Source organism: Castor canadensis, chromosome 11 (genome assembly GCF_047511655.1).
Source record: "Castor canadensis chromosome 11, mCasCan1.hap1v2, whole genome shotgun sequence".
Classification (NCBI taxonomy): domain Eukaryota; kingdom Metazoa; phylum Chordata; class Mammalia; order Rodentia; family Castoridae; genus Castor; species Castor canadensis.
The window spans coordinates 51,117,085-51,135,214 of NC_133396.1; the positions used below are offsets into that span (position 1 = coordinate 51,117,085).

Genomic DNA, 18,130 nt, shown 5'->3' on the forward strand with positions numbered 1-18,130 from the left:
TTAATTCCAGGAACACAAAGTTGGTTCAACATACATGAATCAGCACATAAATAAAATCAAAGATAAAAATCACATGATCATCTCAATAGATGAGGAATAAGCCCTAACAAAATTTAACATCCTTCATGATAAAAGCCTTAAGGAAACTATGAATAGAAGGATCAAACCTCAACATAATAAAGCCATATATAAAAATCTACAGCCAACATTACACTCAATGAGGAAAAACTGAAAGCATTTTTTCTGAAATCAAGAACAAGAAAAGAATGTCCACTCTCAACACATTTATTCAACATAGTGCTTGAAACTTCAGCCAGAGCAATAAAGCAAGAAAAGAAATAAGAGGAATGAAAATAAGTAAAGAGGAAGTCAAGTTACCTCCAGTAGCAGATGATATGATCCTGTACTAAAAGACAGCACTAGAAGACTCTTAGATATATAAACACTTTCAGCAAAATAGCAGTATACAAAATCAACATACAAAAATGATTATCTTTCCTGTATGCTAACAACAAACTTACAAAGAAAGAAATCAGGAAGACAATTCCCTACACAATAGCCTCAAAAAAAACCAAAAACCTTAGGAATAAATATAACCAACGATCTGAAAGACCTCCATAATGAAAACTATAAAACACTGAAGAAAGAAGTTGAAGACATTAGAAGGTGGAAAGACTTCTTGTGTTCACAGATTGTTAAAATGGCCACATTGTTGACAGTGATCTTCAATGCAATCCCATCAAAATTCCAATGACATTTTTCCAGAACTAGAAAAAGAACCATCCAACACGCCTCCAAAAAAGTAATTGCCAAAGCAATTCTGAAAAATGCTGGAGGTATCACTACCTGACTTCAAATTATATTACAGAGCCACAATAACAAAAACAACATGGCACTGGCAAAAAACAAAACAAACAAACAAACAAACAAAAAACAGACAGGTAGATCAATGGGATAGAATAGAGGAACCAGAAATAAACCAAAGCAGGTAGTCGTCTGACTATTGACAAAGGGGCCAAAAACAATGCTAGAGGAAAGACAGTGTCTATAACAAGTGGTACTGGGGAACTGGATATCTACCTGAAGGAGACTGAAACTAGATTCCTAGCTCACTCTGTACTAAAATCAATTCAAAATGGGTAAGTGTTTAATGTAGGATCTGAAACTCTGAAACTCTTAGAAGAAACCAGGGGAAAGTGTTCAAGCTGCAGGCATAGGTAATAATTTTCTGAGTAGGACTCCAAAGGCCCAAGAAATAATAGTAAGAATTGACAAATGGGATTACATCAAATTACAAAGCTCCTGAACAGCAAAACTAATGATCAACAGCGTGAAGAGACAGCCTACAGAATGGAAGAAAACCTTTGCTAGCTATTCATCTGAGAGGGGATTAATATCCAGCTTTTTAACTCAGAAACCTGAACAACAAAAGAATGAGCAACCCAATCTATAAATGGACAGAAGAAGTGAATAGACACTTTTCAAAAGAGGACATTCAGATGGCCATTAATTCCATGAAAAAATGTCCAACCTCTTTAGCCATCAGGAAAATGCAAATCAAAACTACATTGAGATCCCATTTCATCCCAGTCAGAATGGCTTCCCTCAGAAAACAAAGAACAGCAAATGCTGGTGAGATTGCTGGGGGTAATGTAAATTAGTGCAACCACTTTGGAAATCAGTTTGGAGTTTCCTCAAAAACTTAAAAATAGAACTACCGTATGATCTAGCCATACCATTCCTAGGTACATACTAAAAGGAATTAAAGTCAGCATACAGTAGAGAGACCTGCACAGCCATGTTTACAGCAGCACTATTCACAATAGCCAAATTATGGAAGCAGCTTAAGTGCCCATCAACAAAGGAATGAATGAAGAAAATGTGTCATGTATACACGGTAGAGTGTGACTCATCCAGAAAGAAGAAATGAAATCATGTCATTTGCAGGAAAATGGATTATCATGTTAAGCAAAATAAGAAAGACATAGACAATGACTGCATGTTTTCTCTCATATGTGGAATCTAGAAAGAAAAGAAAATAGAGCTAGATATGAAAATAGAAGGAGACAGTTGGGAAAGAGAAAGGGAACCAGGGATTGGTGGGAGAAGGGATAAAAAGAGGCAGATGGGGTAAATATGATCAAAGCCCATGTATGAAAATGTCTCCATGGAAACCATTACTTTTTATAATTAATATAAACCTCAAAAAATAAAAGTTCAACAGCCTTAAAACTTACAGGAAGAGCAGGAATGAAAATCATCACATAAACTTGGGCCAACCTGAAATAAACAACAAAACAGTCTTCAGTTAGTATTGAGATGATTTCCAGTCATACTGTCTTCAAGTTGAACCCACACAGCATTCCCTAAAACTTAAAACTGAAAGGATTTTACATGGCTGGCAGAATGGCTCAAGTGGTAGAGTGCTGCCTAGCAAGCATGAGGCTCTGAGTTCAAAACCCCATGACATAAAAAGAAAAAAAAGGATTTTATGTGGGAAAAACTGACTCACAACTTTGGTTTTCTAAAACCTACAGCAGCAGCAAGTGAGGTCTGCCTGCCTGTTTCTAAGGGAAAGCCTGGCACCCTTGCCATTTCTATCTCCTTCTCAGTCTAAAAGGTGGAGTGAATCTGTAAAATGAACCCAAACCTGAGCATAATTCAGAAACCTTTTGAAAGCCTCAGGATACCTCACAGTGAGCACATCTTCTAAAAAAGACCACAAACCCTAGGTGCAAAATCAGAGACTATACTGGAAGTTTAAGTTTAAAAAAAGAAAAAAAATTCTAAAAAGTAAAAACAACTGTGTTTTTACTCTTGAAAGGAGAGAAATATGGAGGGATGACACAAAAAGGAGACAGGGCCAAGCATGTGCCATCTTGGTCCTCTGGGTCAGGTCCCTGCAGCCCTGGGGCCCACTTCCATTTGCAAGAGGTCAGGTCCAGCTAACCAGCTGAAATTGTCACACAGGGATGATGACAGACTACCATTTACAATTAACCTAGGAGTGTGCTGACCTGGCGACCTCGGGGTCTTGTCTCAAGAGCAGGAGGAGGTGCTCAGTGTTGATGAAGATGGCCCAACAAGGGAAGCAGCACAGCAGCAAGATGAGGACTCCTCGTTGAAGAATGACCCCCACACGCTTCAGGTTCCTGCCTCCGAAGGACTTGGGCCAACAGAAAACAAATCACGGTGTATCCTCAGGCCCAGGCCTGGGCCACACACTTCCTGTGGCCCAAGCAGCCACACCTCCCTCCAGGTGGCATAGTGCAGGGGAGCTGCCCCCCAAGGGCAGCTGGTGAGCAAATTGCCACTATGGAGATCTACACATCCTGGAAAATCAGCCCCTGCCCTTGGGAACTGGGGCTGTTAGTGTGGAGGGCAGTGGAGCAGAGACTGAAGCCTAAAAGACTCAGAGAGAGAGTCGGGGTGTGGGGGCCCCCGAGGGCTAGGGGAAGAAAGATGTACATGTTACTGAGACAACCATGCTGGTGCTCATTTGATGTTTAATCATGAGAGTCCCAAAAGAGACCTGAAAGAGGCCAGGCCCAGCGGATGAACAGCAACGGAAAAGGAATTACACGGGTTGAGTCCAGATTGGGGGTCAGGACCCAGCATGCAAAGAACACTTTCAAGAAGCTTATGGGGAACTCACACAGGAAGAAGGAAAACAGCCCCTGGGCAGATGAGGCCCAGAGGACAGAAAGCTATTACCAGGCTGAGGGAAGCCACTGGCTTGGACTGAGCTCCTGCACCAGGCCAATGAAACCAAACCAAAATGAAGTCCCTTGTGCTAACTGCCACATCATCAATCTGAAACTTTAAGGAAGCAAACAACATCCCAAACAGACCTGTTCTTGAAAACAATGTAATATGGATGGCCCCTCTGCTTTTACCCATTCAAAAAAAGCAACCTGAAGTTAGCTGGTGTTAAACAGGTGTTCTTTTTGTTTTGTTTTGTTTTTCTCTCTTTTTTGCCTATTACACGGTTTCCTTGTTCTGACCTACAAAACCTACTATTCTTCCGTGGCCCGTGGAAGTTCTCATTCTGTTTTGTAGAATGGAGCTGCTCCCAGCCATGAATCATGAATAAAGCCCAGTTAGATCTGTAAGTTTCCTTATCAGCGTTTGGTTTTACTCATAAGAGATAAAAAAAGCAGAGTAGATAGTGCCCTAGGCAGATAATTGTCCCAAGAAGCTATGTGGACGAAGGGGTCCTCACCTGAGACATCAGTGTGTCACAAGCAGAGGCTAAGCCAGTTCCAACTGAAATCCCAGTAACATTCACAACCTGCAAGAAACAACAGGTCAGGTGCAGAAAACAGTGTCATCAGGTGGCTTCACATGAAGAAACCTGGACAAGCTTGTCTTTACAGAGCAACTCACAATGGTACACTTAAGGCTCTGTGTATCAGATCAAATGGTGTCCACATCAATCCTTGTTGATTACTGGACAAAAATATACCTTTTATCCAAAGGATCATAATCACCCCATGTCAACTGGAAACACCTAAGACCTAGTTTTTCTTAATACAGTGCATTACAATCTATATTTAAAATTTAAAGACAGGTGCTATGATACATGCCTATAGTTCTAGCTACTCAGGGACACTGAGGCAGGGGGATCATTTGAGCCCAAGGAGTTTGAAGCCAGCCTTGACAACATATCAAGACCTTGCCTTCAACAAATAAAACAATAAATGAAAGTTAAGTTTTGGCTAATGTCCAAAGGTAATTCTCCTGATCAGACAGTACAGTGTGCATTTAAAAACGACAAGAGGCTAGGGGCATGGTTTGGTGGCAGAGCACATGTTTAGCAGGTGTGAGGCTTCAGGTTCAATCCTAGCATCAAAACAAAAAAAGTATCTAAAAAGCTTAAGTGATAAGCAAACATTTATTGAGCACATAAGCTGGGCAGGCAGTGTCCACTCAGCCTGTGTTATGATCACTAGTCCCATTCTGGGGGTAACCTGAGTCAGGTTACATAGATGGAGTGACCTGAAGCTGGAAGGTCTGGCTGTAGACCCCAGGCTTAGTCCCCCTGTGAGAAGCCAGACTCTGTGTGTCACCCTCAACCAGACCTCATCCAGGGCCACCCCCCCACAACCAAAGGTACAAAGTAGCCCACAGGGTGTGGCAGCATGTTGGGGTGCTACTGCATGGCAAAGCAGCAGAAGGGGAAAGTGCCTGAGATGCTTGTTTTCATCTGGTCTTATTTGTAGCAGCAATGTCAACCCCAGGTGAGTTCACTTCTTCCCTTACCAAGACTTGAGCCTGGTGCTATGGCTTATGTATCCTTGAAGTGTGAATCCCAAAGGTTTATGTGCTGCAAGTTTGGTTTCCAGTGTGGTGGTGGTGGTGGACCCTTTAAGAGGTGATTAGGTTATTGGGAGTGCCAATCTTGGAATGGATTAATGCAGTTCTCATAGGACCCTAGTTAGTTCCTTACCTAAAGAGCAAGCCTAGCCTCTGAATCCCTCTTGCTTCCTGTTTCACCGTGGGACTGCTTGCTCCCTCTCAGGCCATGACGCCATCTGCCATGTTGTAACGTAGTTACAAGGCTCTCTCACCAGAGCTAAGCAGAACCTGGTGCATGTTCTTGAACTTCCAGAATTGTGAGCTAAATAAACCTTTTTTAAAAAATAAAATAAACTACTGCCAGGCACAGGTGGCTCACACCTGTAATCCTAGCTACTTGGGAGGCTGAGATCTGAAGGATCGTGGTTTGAGGCCAGCCCAGGCAAATAGTTGAAGAGACACTCCCCCAGAGCAAAATGTACTGGAGGTGTGGCTCAAGTGGTAGAGCACCTGCTTTGTAAGTACGAAGTCCTGAAATCCCAGTCCCACAAAAAATATAGAAGTACCCAGCCTCCAGTATTTTGTGACATCAACAATGGATTAAGACACCTGGTAACCTGAAACTCTAGCCCCCAGAAGACCAGTAACGGACTACACATGGAGTGCCCAGCAGTTACACCACAAGGCCAAGGCCCGATCTTAATGAGACCCAGAAGTCTTACGGCACCATGAAGACCAGAATGACCTCATGCACTCAGTTAACCCAGAAACACCTCAGCCTTCAAAGAAAAGGGAAAGGGAAAGTACTTCTATTTCTGAAAAAAAAAATTTTTAATTACATGTGAGAGTGTTTTTGGTTTTGTTTTGCAAAACTGACTGACTGACTTTGGATGGTCCGGAATGTTAGTCTTCCTCCGCAGCTCTGTTGTCATAAGCTTTTACCAAACTGAGCTGACATTCAGGGACGAACCAGTGATCCTCCCTCTTACCATGGACAACTTTATAATAAAAGATGAGACAAAAATTGCTACTGTGAGCCTGGAGAGAAGGCTGAGGCAGGAGGATCACCGGTGCAAGGCCAGCCTGGGCTAAATAGTGAGACCCTGTCTCAAAAAACAAAAACAAAATAAACAAAACATCCTGGTACTGTGTCTCTCACAGCAAGTTGTCCACCACACACTCCTGTGTCCACAGTGTGAGAATCTGCCACAGAAATCACTCTATGCCTAAAGATTGTTTGGCCCCTGGATAGATGGTTCAGCAACCCCGGGGTGCACTGAAAATCACCCAGGCATGGAACATAGAGTGGAACTTCAGCCTGCCTGGTGGTGGCCTGACCCCTGCTTCAGTGTCTCCCTATCCATGGTCATTTGGCCCAATTCTACCAGTAAGTGAACACATTATGTAAATCAGCCTAAAGTCTTTGTGCAACCAAGTGGAATAAACAAATAGTCTTCCACTTTAAAAAAAAAAGTCTAAATCCTTTCATATTATATAGAATTTGTAATAAGATCAAGATATTAATTAATTAGTTTTTGCAGTGCTGGCGATTGACCCCAGAGCCTCACCCATGCTGTCCAAGTACTGTACTGAGCTACATGTACCCTGGACAAAAAAAAAACTTTTTTTTTTTTGGCAGTACTGGGATTTGAACTCAGGGACTTTGAACTGAGGGACTTGAATTTGCTGGGCAGGCGCTCTACCACTTGAGCCACATCTCCAGCTAAAAATCTTTCAAATGGCCAGGTGAGGTGGTACATATCTGTACCGCCACTTGGTACACCACTGTCCAGCACTTGGGAAACTGAGGCAGAAGGCTCACAAGTTCAAGGGCAGCCTAGGCAACATAGCAAAATTCTTTCTCAAAAAAATTTAAAAAATGAAATGTAGCTGGCTCTCATGTAATTGAGTCTATTGTCTCCCCAGCAGTTGGTTACAATTTAACAGTTGATTAAAAGCAAAGTCTCACCATCCACTTGTCAAGGTCTGACAGCAAAGCTCCCTAGCCAGGATCTCATCAGCAGACAAAACACAAGATGCCCAAATAACAGCTGGCTTGGATGCAGAACACCTGAGCTATGCGTCTTTGAAATATTTGGTTGAGTCAGATCTGTGCTGAGAACCAAGTTCGGCAAAAATTAATATGAATTTGTGCATCACCAAGAGAGACACACAAAGACAGGTTATATCAGCACAAAGTGGCCACTGGGCACAGGGGATCAAGGAGGGGGTGGTTTGTGTGCGGGGAGTCTCTGGCCTCAGGAGGCAGGAAGAATGAAGACTGCCCGGAAGTAGAGGAAGAACAAGAGAAAGGGGAGGATAATAAGGAATATGGGAAATGAAGTTAGCAGGGCTTTCGGATGAATGGAGATTAGGGATATAGAAACCAAAAGAGGGGGACTGGGAATATAGCTCAGGGGTAGAGCACAAGAGCAAGGCCTGGGTTCAACTCCCAGCACCACAAACAAATAAAAAAGATGCGTGTGATGCACAGGAAAGCAATGTGAGTCAACTCCCTGTATAGCTATCCTTATCTCAACTAGCAAAAACCCTTGTTCCTTCCTATTATTGCTTATACTCTCTCTTCAACAAAATTAGAGATAAGGGCAAAATAGTTTCTGCCAGGTAGGGAGGGGTTGGGGGGAGAGGGAGGGGGTGGGGGAAGGGAAGAGAAATGACCCAAACATTGTATGCACATATGAATAAAAGAAAAAATAAATTAAAAAACGAGATGCGTGTGTAGGATTCCAGAGACTAGCTTCAAGCTCTGTGGTTGAAGGAGTCCCTGCATCCTGCCAGCAGTCACCTGAACCTGAAGCCCAGATCATGAAAGCAGACACTGATCTGGGAGGCCCTAATAGGTAGTGGACATTTTAGGAGGGGCAGTAGTGAGGTTTGAACTCAAAACTTGATGCTTTGCTAGGCAGGCACTCTACCTAGCACCAGCCACGACACTAGCCGCGACACCAGCCCTAAAAAAGCAAAAGCTCTGGTCAGTTTTGAGATAGGGTCTCGCTGTTTGCCTGCCTGGCCTTGAACCACAATCCTCCTGCTCAGCCTTCCAAGTAGTGAGGATTACAGTTGTGAGCCACCAGTGCCCAGCTTAAATAGTGTCCATTTAAAACAGAAAGGGGGAAGGAAGGAAGAGAAAGAGAGATGCACCTATTACTTCTGCCACAGGAGAGTGCAGGAGGACAAGAAGAAATGTCGTGTCAGATGCCAGGGGACATGGCCCACAGGTGAGGGTAAGTTCTCTGGTCACAGTAAAGGGGCAGGGTGGGGAGGTATCACTGTTGTCAGAGCAGGTTCAGTGGAGAAGTTTCAAGATGAAACAGGACTGTGATGGAAGAAAAGGAAATGGGGTGCACTGCCCACTCTGGCAAAGAGAAAAGGTCGAGGGAAGCCAGAGAGGAGGCTGCGCGTGGAGGTGAGGGGTGGACAGGGAGGTTTTTGTAGAATAAGAGGCACTTGATAGGTTTGTCATTATGGAGTGGGAATACATAAAGGGAAAGAGTTGGAGGAGAAAGGAAGGTTCCAGTGGAAGAAGGGTATTGAAAGGAAGGGGTATTAAAAGATCTGGGGTGTGTGGAAACAGGGGAGTTCAAACTGCCTGTTTGGCCCAAGGTGCCAGGCAGGGGACAGGCGGGGGTCACAGGAATGAGGGAAGATGGAGGAATCCTGACAAGGACTCTATGAGGTCAAGGAAAGACAGGGTTGTTGTGGGGGCCTGGCAGGATCCCAGGGAGAAAGGGTTGAGAAAAAACCAAAAAAGTAAAGTTGAAAATTTCTCTAGTGGGTCCATGCTGATGGATGAAAATGTACGGATGAGGGGCTGAAGTGGACAAGGGGCCTGGAAGTCAGTGAGGTAGATGGAGGGAGGTCGAGCCACAACTCCAAGGATGACTGCAGAGCCTCAGAGCTGAGGTTGGTGACTGATCACCAGATGTCATCAATAGGGAAGGGCTGCCCAGAAATGAGCCCTGGGGGTACCAGCTGGGAAGCAGGGCTAGGAAAACAGCAGGCCTCAACCCTGACCTCAGATGGTCCCCTGTTAATGTCTGTTCACATCCTGATAAAGAAACCCAGGGGAAAGATCTGAAGGCAAGCTCCCTCCCAGAGCTGGCCCGGTTTCATAGATGTGCTAGTGTGGTATGCTGTAACCTTGTGGTAGTGTGATAAGTTGTGACCTTGTGTAGTAGGACAGGTTGTAACCTCCCAGCGAGAGTCTAACTGCCATGTCTGCTTTTGTCCTTCCCACTTGCTTGCTTCCCAATTCTGAGGCATAAAAACCCTGCAGCCATTTTGGATTGTTGTTATTACTAGCGTAATAAATCTTCCTTTCCTCCAACCACATGGGTTTCAGTCTTGCTCTCGCTGGTCCGACATTCTTCCCACAACAATCCCACAAGGACCAGGAAGCATCATGGGCCAGGCCCCACTGCCCCATGCCAGACAGAGGCTAAGCTTGTCTTTCCTGGAGGGGACACAGGGACAGCTCCTCTTCCTTCTTGACTTTCTAGAGGACCAACCTAAACTTCCAAAGGAAGTAACACAGTAACAGGTCCATAAGTAAAATAGGATTCCACATAGCCAGGACTCCTCTACCATAAGGCTGAGTGAGGAACTTCTGTGGTCATAGGGTGCATCCCCACCTTGGAGGGGGACAGAGGGACATTTTCTGAGACTGGGGAAAAACACCTGCCATCACCAGGAGTCTTTTTCACCTTGATTGAAAGCTGGATCAAACATGAGAGAAGTGACTTTCCACTATGTCACTCATAAAGACTAGAAAGACTTCAAAGGAGGTGTAATTTCAACCCGCCCGAGAAGGGAAACACTGTACAAGGGTGAAACAGTCCGACCTTAACAAACTGTGCAACTCAACTCATGGCTTTGTCTGTTTGATTTCATACTAGAAAAATACATGCAGTTCTTTTCAGTTTAGTTGCTATGCACACTGCATCTACACTCCTCACAAGACCTGGTGCCCTATAATGAGAGCCCTGCTCAGAACACTGTCTAAGAAGTTGCCAGGCTCTCCTTTCAAATCTAAGGATCAGGTAACGGTACCCGGGGGACCCAGAGCCTATAACGGAAGCCACGGATGATGACACAATTCAGATTCTGAGGCTTGGGGCTGGAGCTGCAGCTCAGCAGTTGATCCCTTGCCTGGCACATGCAGGGCCCTGGGCTCATCTCCCGCAGCCCCCAAATAAAAAGTAAACGAATGAAAGTTCTGAGGCTTTACCATGTCATTAGCTCAAAAGAAAAGGTAAGACTAACACACCTACCGAGACAGCAAGCGTCACAGCATCCAGCTCCACTTTGCCCAGGTGTCCGCAGAATATAGAGCTGACGATGCTAATGAGGAAGATCATCAGCTGAGCAAGGAACTGCGCGGGAACAGTGAAGGAAGCGGGGTCACCCCACGGACCCCTCCAACCCCCGCGATGAGGACGCGATGGCGGGGAGGGAGCGGGGCGCACGGAGAAGGATCTTGGGGAGCCGGGGCACTCACCACGGGGCCCGCGAGCGCCACCAGCGCGGCCGCCTCCTGCCGCACGTCGGGGGACAGCGCACCCCGCAGGCCGCCGCGCCTCCCGGGGGCGTCCAGCCGCTCGGGGGGCGGGTCGGAGGCTGCCGCGCCCTGGCTGTCCGCGGCGACAGCCAGGGGCTCGGCGTCGGCGTCGGCGGGGGGCTCCATGCCGGCGCGGGAAGGGGCTCCGAGCTGCCCGGTGGGGCGAGAGTGCGGGAGGCTGCGGCGAAGGCGGCCGGCCCCGCCCCGCCTCCCCCCGCGCCGGGCGCCTGGTCCAACTGTCACCGCCCGCGGAACCCGGGGGAGGGGGCCAGGCAGGGTGCTGGGGTCCCGGCATGGGTAGCGCTGGGGGTGTGTGTGGCGGGGGAGCCCCGTGCGGGACACCGACGGCTCAGGGATGGAGCGAATTTTTACAAAGAGACTCCGTTGGTTGCAAAAGCAAAATGTTCCAGGTAGACTTAGTCATTGTCACCCTCCACACCCGCAGAGCACTCTCCACTGGCTTCGCTTGACCGCGAATCCAGCCTCCCCTCTCCTCCGCCCCCGCCCCGCACACACACACCCGCCCCCCCCGACTCCTTTCTGGGTTCTGCAGCCTCCACTTCTGCAATTGTTTGAGGGTCGCAGGAGGAACCCCGCATCTCCAGGGCGTGGCAGGAAGTGTGAGGACTAGGGATGGCCTGCGGGCAGGAGAATGGAGGGCTTCCAAAGAACTGGGAAAGGGAGGGGAGCTCTGGGCTGCCTCAGACCCCCAGGTCCCACCTGGAGGGCCACATTCAGTGCTTAATCTGGGTCCCTGGAGAAGGAGTATCAATTTATGGACTCAAAAAGAATGAAGCCCTGAGGGTGGAGATGCCCCATGGTGGCCCCAGCCAAATCAGCACTTGCACAGCTGGGGTGCAGCTCAGAGTGGAGTCCTTACCTAGCAGGTGGGGAGCCCTGCGTTCCATCCCCAGCAACCAAGAGGTGGGTGTTTTTCTCATAATAGCTAACTTTCTGATTTTGTTCATTATCTGCTCTTTCAGGCAAAAGCAAGACCTAGTCAAGTAACCATCCTAGCACTGAACCCACTAAGTTATACCACAGTTTAGTGAATTAGCAGTGTGTGCTTAATTAACCCTGCTAAGGGCTGCAAGAAGGAGAGTTACCACTCGATCTGCTGTCTGTATTAAAGCATTGTCCTCTGAAGCCACCAGGAATGGTCATTCTTGTTTGGATTTTCATAGCTTCAAAGACTTCCCCCAACTGTGCACCCAAAGTGCCTGAGATCTGGACCCCGAACGAAGAGTAACAAATGCCAGTTTGCCCGTTGAATAATAATCCAGGACACAGGAAAAATATATTGTAACATGTATTTTAAATAACTCACATAGTAAGATTCTAAAGCATTTCATATATGGGTTTGTGTCTTAAAACACAGTAGATAGAAGAAACATGAAAGCCATCAATGAATGTGGTCAGTACTTGTGGTTCTTGGTTGAGATAGTGGTAGGTGAATGACCACTCCAGCATCATCTTTCAGACAATGTCTTGGACCAGATGTCTACCTTACTCCCTTTCCTCTATTATAAAACTGTATCTTTGAATTTTCAATTCTTAAAACTCTTGGGTACCACTGAATTAACTGAAAATAAACTGCCACTGCTGGTCCTATGAGTTATAAGTCCAAAAGTACAGTGGTCCTCAACTTACAATGGCTCAACTTTATGATTGTGTAAAAGTGAGATGCATTTAGTAGAAACTACTTTGAATTTTGAATTTGGAGCCTTCCTCATCCTGTCTTGAAATGCAGGGCAGCAGCAGTGAGCCACAGCTGCCATCAGCACTGCAATCATGAGGGGAACAACATTTTAAGGTACTGTGTTGTTAATGCTGATGTTTGGTAGGTTAGTTGTGGTAAATGAACTGTGGACTTACAATTATTTCCTTTCCTACCTCTCTCCCTTCCTCCCTTTCTTTGTTTCTTTTTTTCTTGTTGTGGTAGGAATTGAACCCATGGCCCCCACCATATTATACATGCCCTTTACCACTGAGCTACAATCGCAGCCTGACTTAAGATATTTTTAACATATGATGGGTTTGTCAAGGAGCATCTGTATCACTTGACCTTCCTTTCTCTCTCTTGCCACGTCACGGAATTCTGACATATATTCTCACTAAAATCCCTGCCACCAAGACTAAAACAAGCCCCAGAAGCAGGAGCCCTCGTCGGAGCACCAGCTGCTTCCTAGACAAAATATTGCTCTCTTTTGGATGGATAGGCAAAGGTTGTTGCTGGTGCACCTGTTGATCCAAATGAGTCTCATCCTTTGTGCCAATATCTCTCATTAAAATTTCTCCATGGTTCTCAGGACCCACTGTGGGAGAAAAATAAACTTTGGTTAGCAGCTTGAAAGGAATTTTTTTCCTACTGTGTATATAAAAGGTGATAGATACATGTACTAATTGCTGGTAGAAAGTAGTTGTACCACTTCCTCCCATCCAAGTACTAACCAGGCCCGACCCTGCTTAGCTTCCGAGATCAGACGAGATCGGGCGCGTTCAGGGTAGTATGGCCGTAGACAGCACTTCCTGAATAAATTAATCGGATTGTTAGCTACTAGGCAAGAACCTTTAGGTCAAGTTCCTCTACTTGCTAGTGGGAGGGGCTACTGTCCCTTTAAATGACTGTTAACTTTCCTTCAAGTTTTTTGTTTCTTTTTTTATTGTTGTTTCAGATTAAGGCCTGCCAGAGGAAAACCACAAAGAACCAAAATCCCTAAGGCAGGCTGAATCAGTCTTCTAGATGACCTATAGTGAACTTTACTCATTATAATTTCATTATAATTGTAAATTCTCCATCCGAAAGGCCTTTCTGTCCATTTTTGAACATGCAAAGCATGATCTCCAACTGGGCATGCTCAGGAATGCGTCAGCCTCCACATGGAGATAAGTCTCCAATATGTGGACGTGCAAGTTTCCCCAACAAAATCCTCTTGCTTTGGGAGTTCTCCCCAGTGCACCTTACTTGTACAAGCACTGAGCCTCTCCTCACTCTTTATGTCCTGCTTGTTAGTATTTGTGCTTGCCAAAAAGCAAATCCATTGCATTTGGTATGATATCTTAGAATGCCTTTCCACTTACTCCTCATGAACCACTCTTGTCAGCCTGGGGTTCCAGGGAGCTCTGAGTCTGAGATTCATAGGGGAACTTTTCAAGGTGCCAACACCCATCTAATAAGCACTTCAGAAAGAGACCAAAGCAAATGGAGCAGGAAATAAACTAAGAAACAGTTGGAGGCTATTCACAGAACTGAAGAAAGATGGGGATCTTCACACCCAAGGGCCTATTAAGTACCAAACAGGATAATGTGTCACACCTAGACTGTATCATGACACTTTGCAGTAAAAAGAATACCAACAGGAAAAGACTAAAAACTTCCCAAAAGAAAAAGAAAGGCATATTACCAACAACACATGAATAAGATTGGTACCAGACTTCTTAATAAGCACAAGTGGATACAAGTTGACTACACCTTATCTGAAAAGCTTGGGACCAGAACCAGAGCATTTAAGATTTCAGACTTTTGGGAACTTCAGAGAATTTCAGATTGGGGATGCTCGCCCTACATTAGGACTGCTAAAAATGCTCTCAGAGTTCTGACAAAATAATTTTGAATATAATAATACCAGTTCACATCTACAAAATGCTTAGTCTGTGTTTGGTAGTTCTCAACACTCAATCCTTACAACCATTGGTCAAGGTAAGGGCCATCAGTAACTCACTTTTACAAAGGAGGGAAAAATTGGGCCAACTCTTCCCTTTAAGATAATTATAAAATCTGGATAAAACAAAAAAGATCATTTTGAAAGTGTCAGTGAGCTAACAGTGTAATAAAGAGTTATCATAGCAAGATCACAAGAAAGTCAGAAAGCCAGAAGGTGAACCCAGCCTTTGGGGCTCGGAGACTGAGCAGTACCTAGCAAAAACAGGCCTTGGTAAACCTCTTGGTGCTTAGGCTTGGATCCCTGAAAGGCTGCATCCAAGAATTAAGGATAATCCAGAAATAAGTCAGCCTTATACTGGTTTCCTCTCATTTAAGATCAGCTGGGTGGTCCAGAAACCTTAATTTCTGAAATTTCCCTAGATTGCTTGTGAAACCTCAGTGTCAGATAAAAGCAAAAGAACATTTTATCTGAAGATAGACAACTTTGTTTTAGACCTCAAATGGCTTCTAAAGTAATGTTCAAATATAAAGTCTGGAACATAATTAAACATAACCAGACACACAGGAGTCTAGACTACGTGAATGAAAACTGAGGAAAAACAGAATTGGCCACTGCTGAATGTTCAACCATCCAGGAAGTCCAACGTGTTTACAATATAAAGGAGTACTTGGACTAAGGACACATAACCCCAAAATGTGACTATAGGAGACCAAAATATGCCACCCAAATGTAGTCTTCTTTGGCATGTTCAAGCTGGTTCGTCTATGAAACTGCAGACAGTAATTTTGAAAAGCTTTTTGTAAAACACATTTACACCTATGAAGGAAATTTATATTAGTATTCAATATAAACTAAGAAACAAGTTTTAAGAACTAAGTTTTTTGGTTTGTTTTGTTTTTTGGTGGTGCCGGGGTTGGCCTTGGCAGGCACTGTGCCACTTGAGTCACTCCGCCAGCCCAGAAATCTGTATTAGCAAATGCATCTGTCTCAGGGAAATGGCAGTTCCTGACAACTTCTATTGTCTGCATAACAAGACCATTTTATTCACCATGCATGTCCTTCTCTCATGCTCCCATAACTTGTGTAGCTACCCCCCTCAGAGGCCCCATATCCCTCTTCCTTCCTGTCACTCAGGATGCTATCTATCTATGCAGGCTTCAACCATCTGACCTTTTTTCAAGACTCCTGTTTTGTGGGATTCCCATGCCTATGGCTGTAATTAAATTCTGGTTTTCTCCTGTTACTATGTTATGTCTATTTAATTCCACAGAGTTAAGCTACAGAATGTAAGAGGGTGGAAGATAGCCATTTTTACCTCCCCTAAAGGAACAAAGGATTAATATGACTAACTTCCCAAGGAACTGGGAATGTGGCAGAATTATTAAATTTATAAAAAACCAAACAAACCCATAACCACATTTGCATGATGTTCATCAGAAACAATGGTCCACAAAATAATCTGCTTAAAGCAGGTGATGCCTGAGGAATACCAGGGACCCCATTAAGCAAACAGGCAAATGTCACTTTCTGAGATATGTTCCCTGCACAGATTAGTCAAGTTTTAGAAGAGTCTGTAGCCCAACACAGAGAAATGACAAATGTCTGAGGAGATGGGGTGCCTGATCTCAACTGATCATTACACATTTGTATTCATGTATTGAAATGTCACACCATACCCCATAAATATGCACAATTATTATATGACAATTAAAATTGTGAAACACATTTATACCTGTAGAACGCTTACAGAAGTACTACAACTTAGCAGAGGAATTAGGGAACCTTTAATCATCTATAACAATATGTTAAGGTGTGAAATTGAAACCAAAAAAACTAAGTTACCTCAAAGTAGGTGTGATGACTTTAGCATCTGTTTCTGAGACATTAGTTCTCTCTTTCAATGGGAGCCCACAAATGGTCCCTCCAGTCCTGCCTACATAGGCCTGTCCCAGAGCTGGGAGTGTTACCGCATACCTGGCTGAGCAGGATCCTGACAGACGGCAGAATTCCCATTTACAGCCATATTTACCTTCAAATTAGCATTCACTTGAGCCTAGAAAGTGAAATTCAAAGTCAGCCCACAGTCATTAAACAGTGGAAAAGACATTTCTCTTGATCGACCAATTTAGGAAAAGCCATGTTCCTACTGAACGTTCAAGTTGAAGGATTCCCTATGGAATTCTCCTTCAAAAAGACTGATGGGGTAGGAGAAGGCTGGATGTAAACAGTACAATGCAGGGAGGGGATAGACCAAGGTTGTTTAGAATTCGCCCTTCACCTTTTTATTGCAACCAGCAACCTTTCCTACCTTCTATTTCCAGACCTTATAGTAACCCGGGAACGTCTTATCTTAGAGAAGTATTTCGGATGAACTATGAGCATGAACTTGGAGAAGTTCTCTCCATCCCATATTGGAGCCTGTTTTCTACAAAAGGAACATCTGGCGGACAGCAATGAGTATAGCTACCTGTTGACAGGCGTGTTTCCAGTTGAGCCGAGCAATGAAAGCTAGAAAGCACACAGCCTGAGAGATGATGCAGATCACCATTCCTGACCACAGACCTGAACATGGAGACATTTAACCTGTTAGCTCAGGGGAAACAAAGCCATCCTGAGGAGGCAGTGTCTCCTCTCACCTCCCTGAACCATCCTGAGAACCTGCTTCCATGGCGGAGGTAGAGCCTACAGTGGGCTAAAGACCTCTACCCAGCTCTCTCCAGAAGGTTCCAGAAGGCCTGGCATTCCTGGAGCCACTTCCTCTGATTCAGGATGTCAAAGCAAAGGTCTAGGAGGCTATTTTGGTCTTTTTTATTCGAATGCTTGGACATTAAGATATTAATGCCAGTTATAAGGAAATAAAATTTCCTAGGATGAAAACTATTTCTGCTGTATGTTCTACAAAAGAGGTGACTATTGGGCTTTTGATTGTTTTGAGACAGGGTCTCCCAGGCTGCCTTCCATTCTCGATCCTCTTGCCTCTGTGTCCTGAATGCTGGGATTACAGAGGTGCTCTACCACACCTCAGTGGTTTTGTGCTGTTTTTTAATGGTACTGGGGTTTGAACTCAGGGCCTCACCCTTGCTAGGCAGGTACTCAGGTACTTGAGCCACTCCACCAGTCTTCTTTTGTGTTGAGTATTTTTGAGATAGGGTCTTGAGAACTATTTGTCTGGGCTGGCTTTAAACCACTGTTCTCCTGATCTTTGCCTCCCAAGTAGCTAGCATTACAGAGGTGAGCCACCAGTGCCGGGCTCTGTTTTTTTTTAAGCAGAAATCATCCTGGCCAATAGGTCAATTAAAATACTTAATTTTTAGTTTAGATGTTTCTTTAGAGGCCTTTGATTTGGAAATTAAATGTTTGGAATGTTTGTCAATGATAGCTGTATTAAAATGGAAAACAAATCCTTTAAAAAATCCCTAAGCTTTATATGTGTTAGATTTCTGAAAGGGAAAACAGCATTTATTTATTTTTCCTTGGGCTGGAGATGGAAACCAGGGCCTCACATGTTCTCAGCATGGACTCCTTCACGGAGCTACGCCTCTAGCTGAGAAGGCTTTTTAGAAATCAACATTTATGTTCTAGAATTATG

The 18,130-nt window shown here is 44.7% G+C and overlaps 2 protein-coding genes across 4 annotated transcripts in view; both read right to left on the reverse strand.

Annotated features, from left to right (window-relative positions):
• The window catches only part of LOC109699722 (multidrug and toxin extrusion protein 2), a 60,746-nt gene extending 49,744 nt beyond the window's left edge, over window positions 1–11,002 (reverse strand). Inside the window, exons 1-5 of the mRNA XM_074044761.1 lie at window positions 10,817–11,002; window positions 10,590–10,691; window positions 4,223–4,291; window positions 3,018–3,166; window positions 2,238–2,280 (exon numbers count right to left, since the gene is read on the reverse strand). Coding sequence (XP_073900862.1) covers window positions 2,238–2,280; window positions 3,018–3,166; window positions 4,223–4,291; window positions 10,590–10,691; window positions 10,817–11,002 — 549 coding nt within the window. The remainder of the gene's footprint in view (window positions 1–2,237; window positions 2,281–3,017; window positions 3,167–4,222; window positions 4,292–10,589; window positions 10,692–10,816) is intronic.
• A 1,170-nt stretch (window positions 11,003–12,172) lies between these two features.
• Window positions 12,173–18,130, reverse strand: part of LOC109699721 (multidrug and toxin extrusion protein 1-like) — a 36,412-nt gene continuing 30,454 nt past the window's right edge. For 2 of the 3 annotated variants that reach the window (XM_074046682.1, XM_074046684.1), the window contains exons 16-18: window positions 17,009–17,103; window positions 16,516–16,594; window positions 12,173–13,191 (exon numbers count right to left, since the gene is read on the reverse strand). In XM_074046682.1, coding sequence (XP_073902783.1) covers window positions 12,965–13,191; window positions 16,516–16,594; window positions 17,009–17,103 — 401 coding nt within the window. In that variant the 3' untranslated portion in view covers window positions 12,173–12,964. The remainder of the gene's footprint in view (window positions 13,192–16,515; window positions 16,595–17,008; window positions 17,104–18,130) is intronic. The other variant, XM_074046683.1, reaches the window with a different exon arrangement.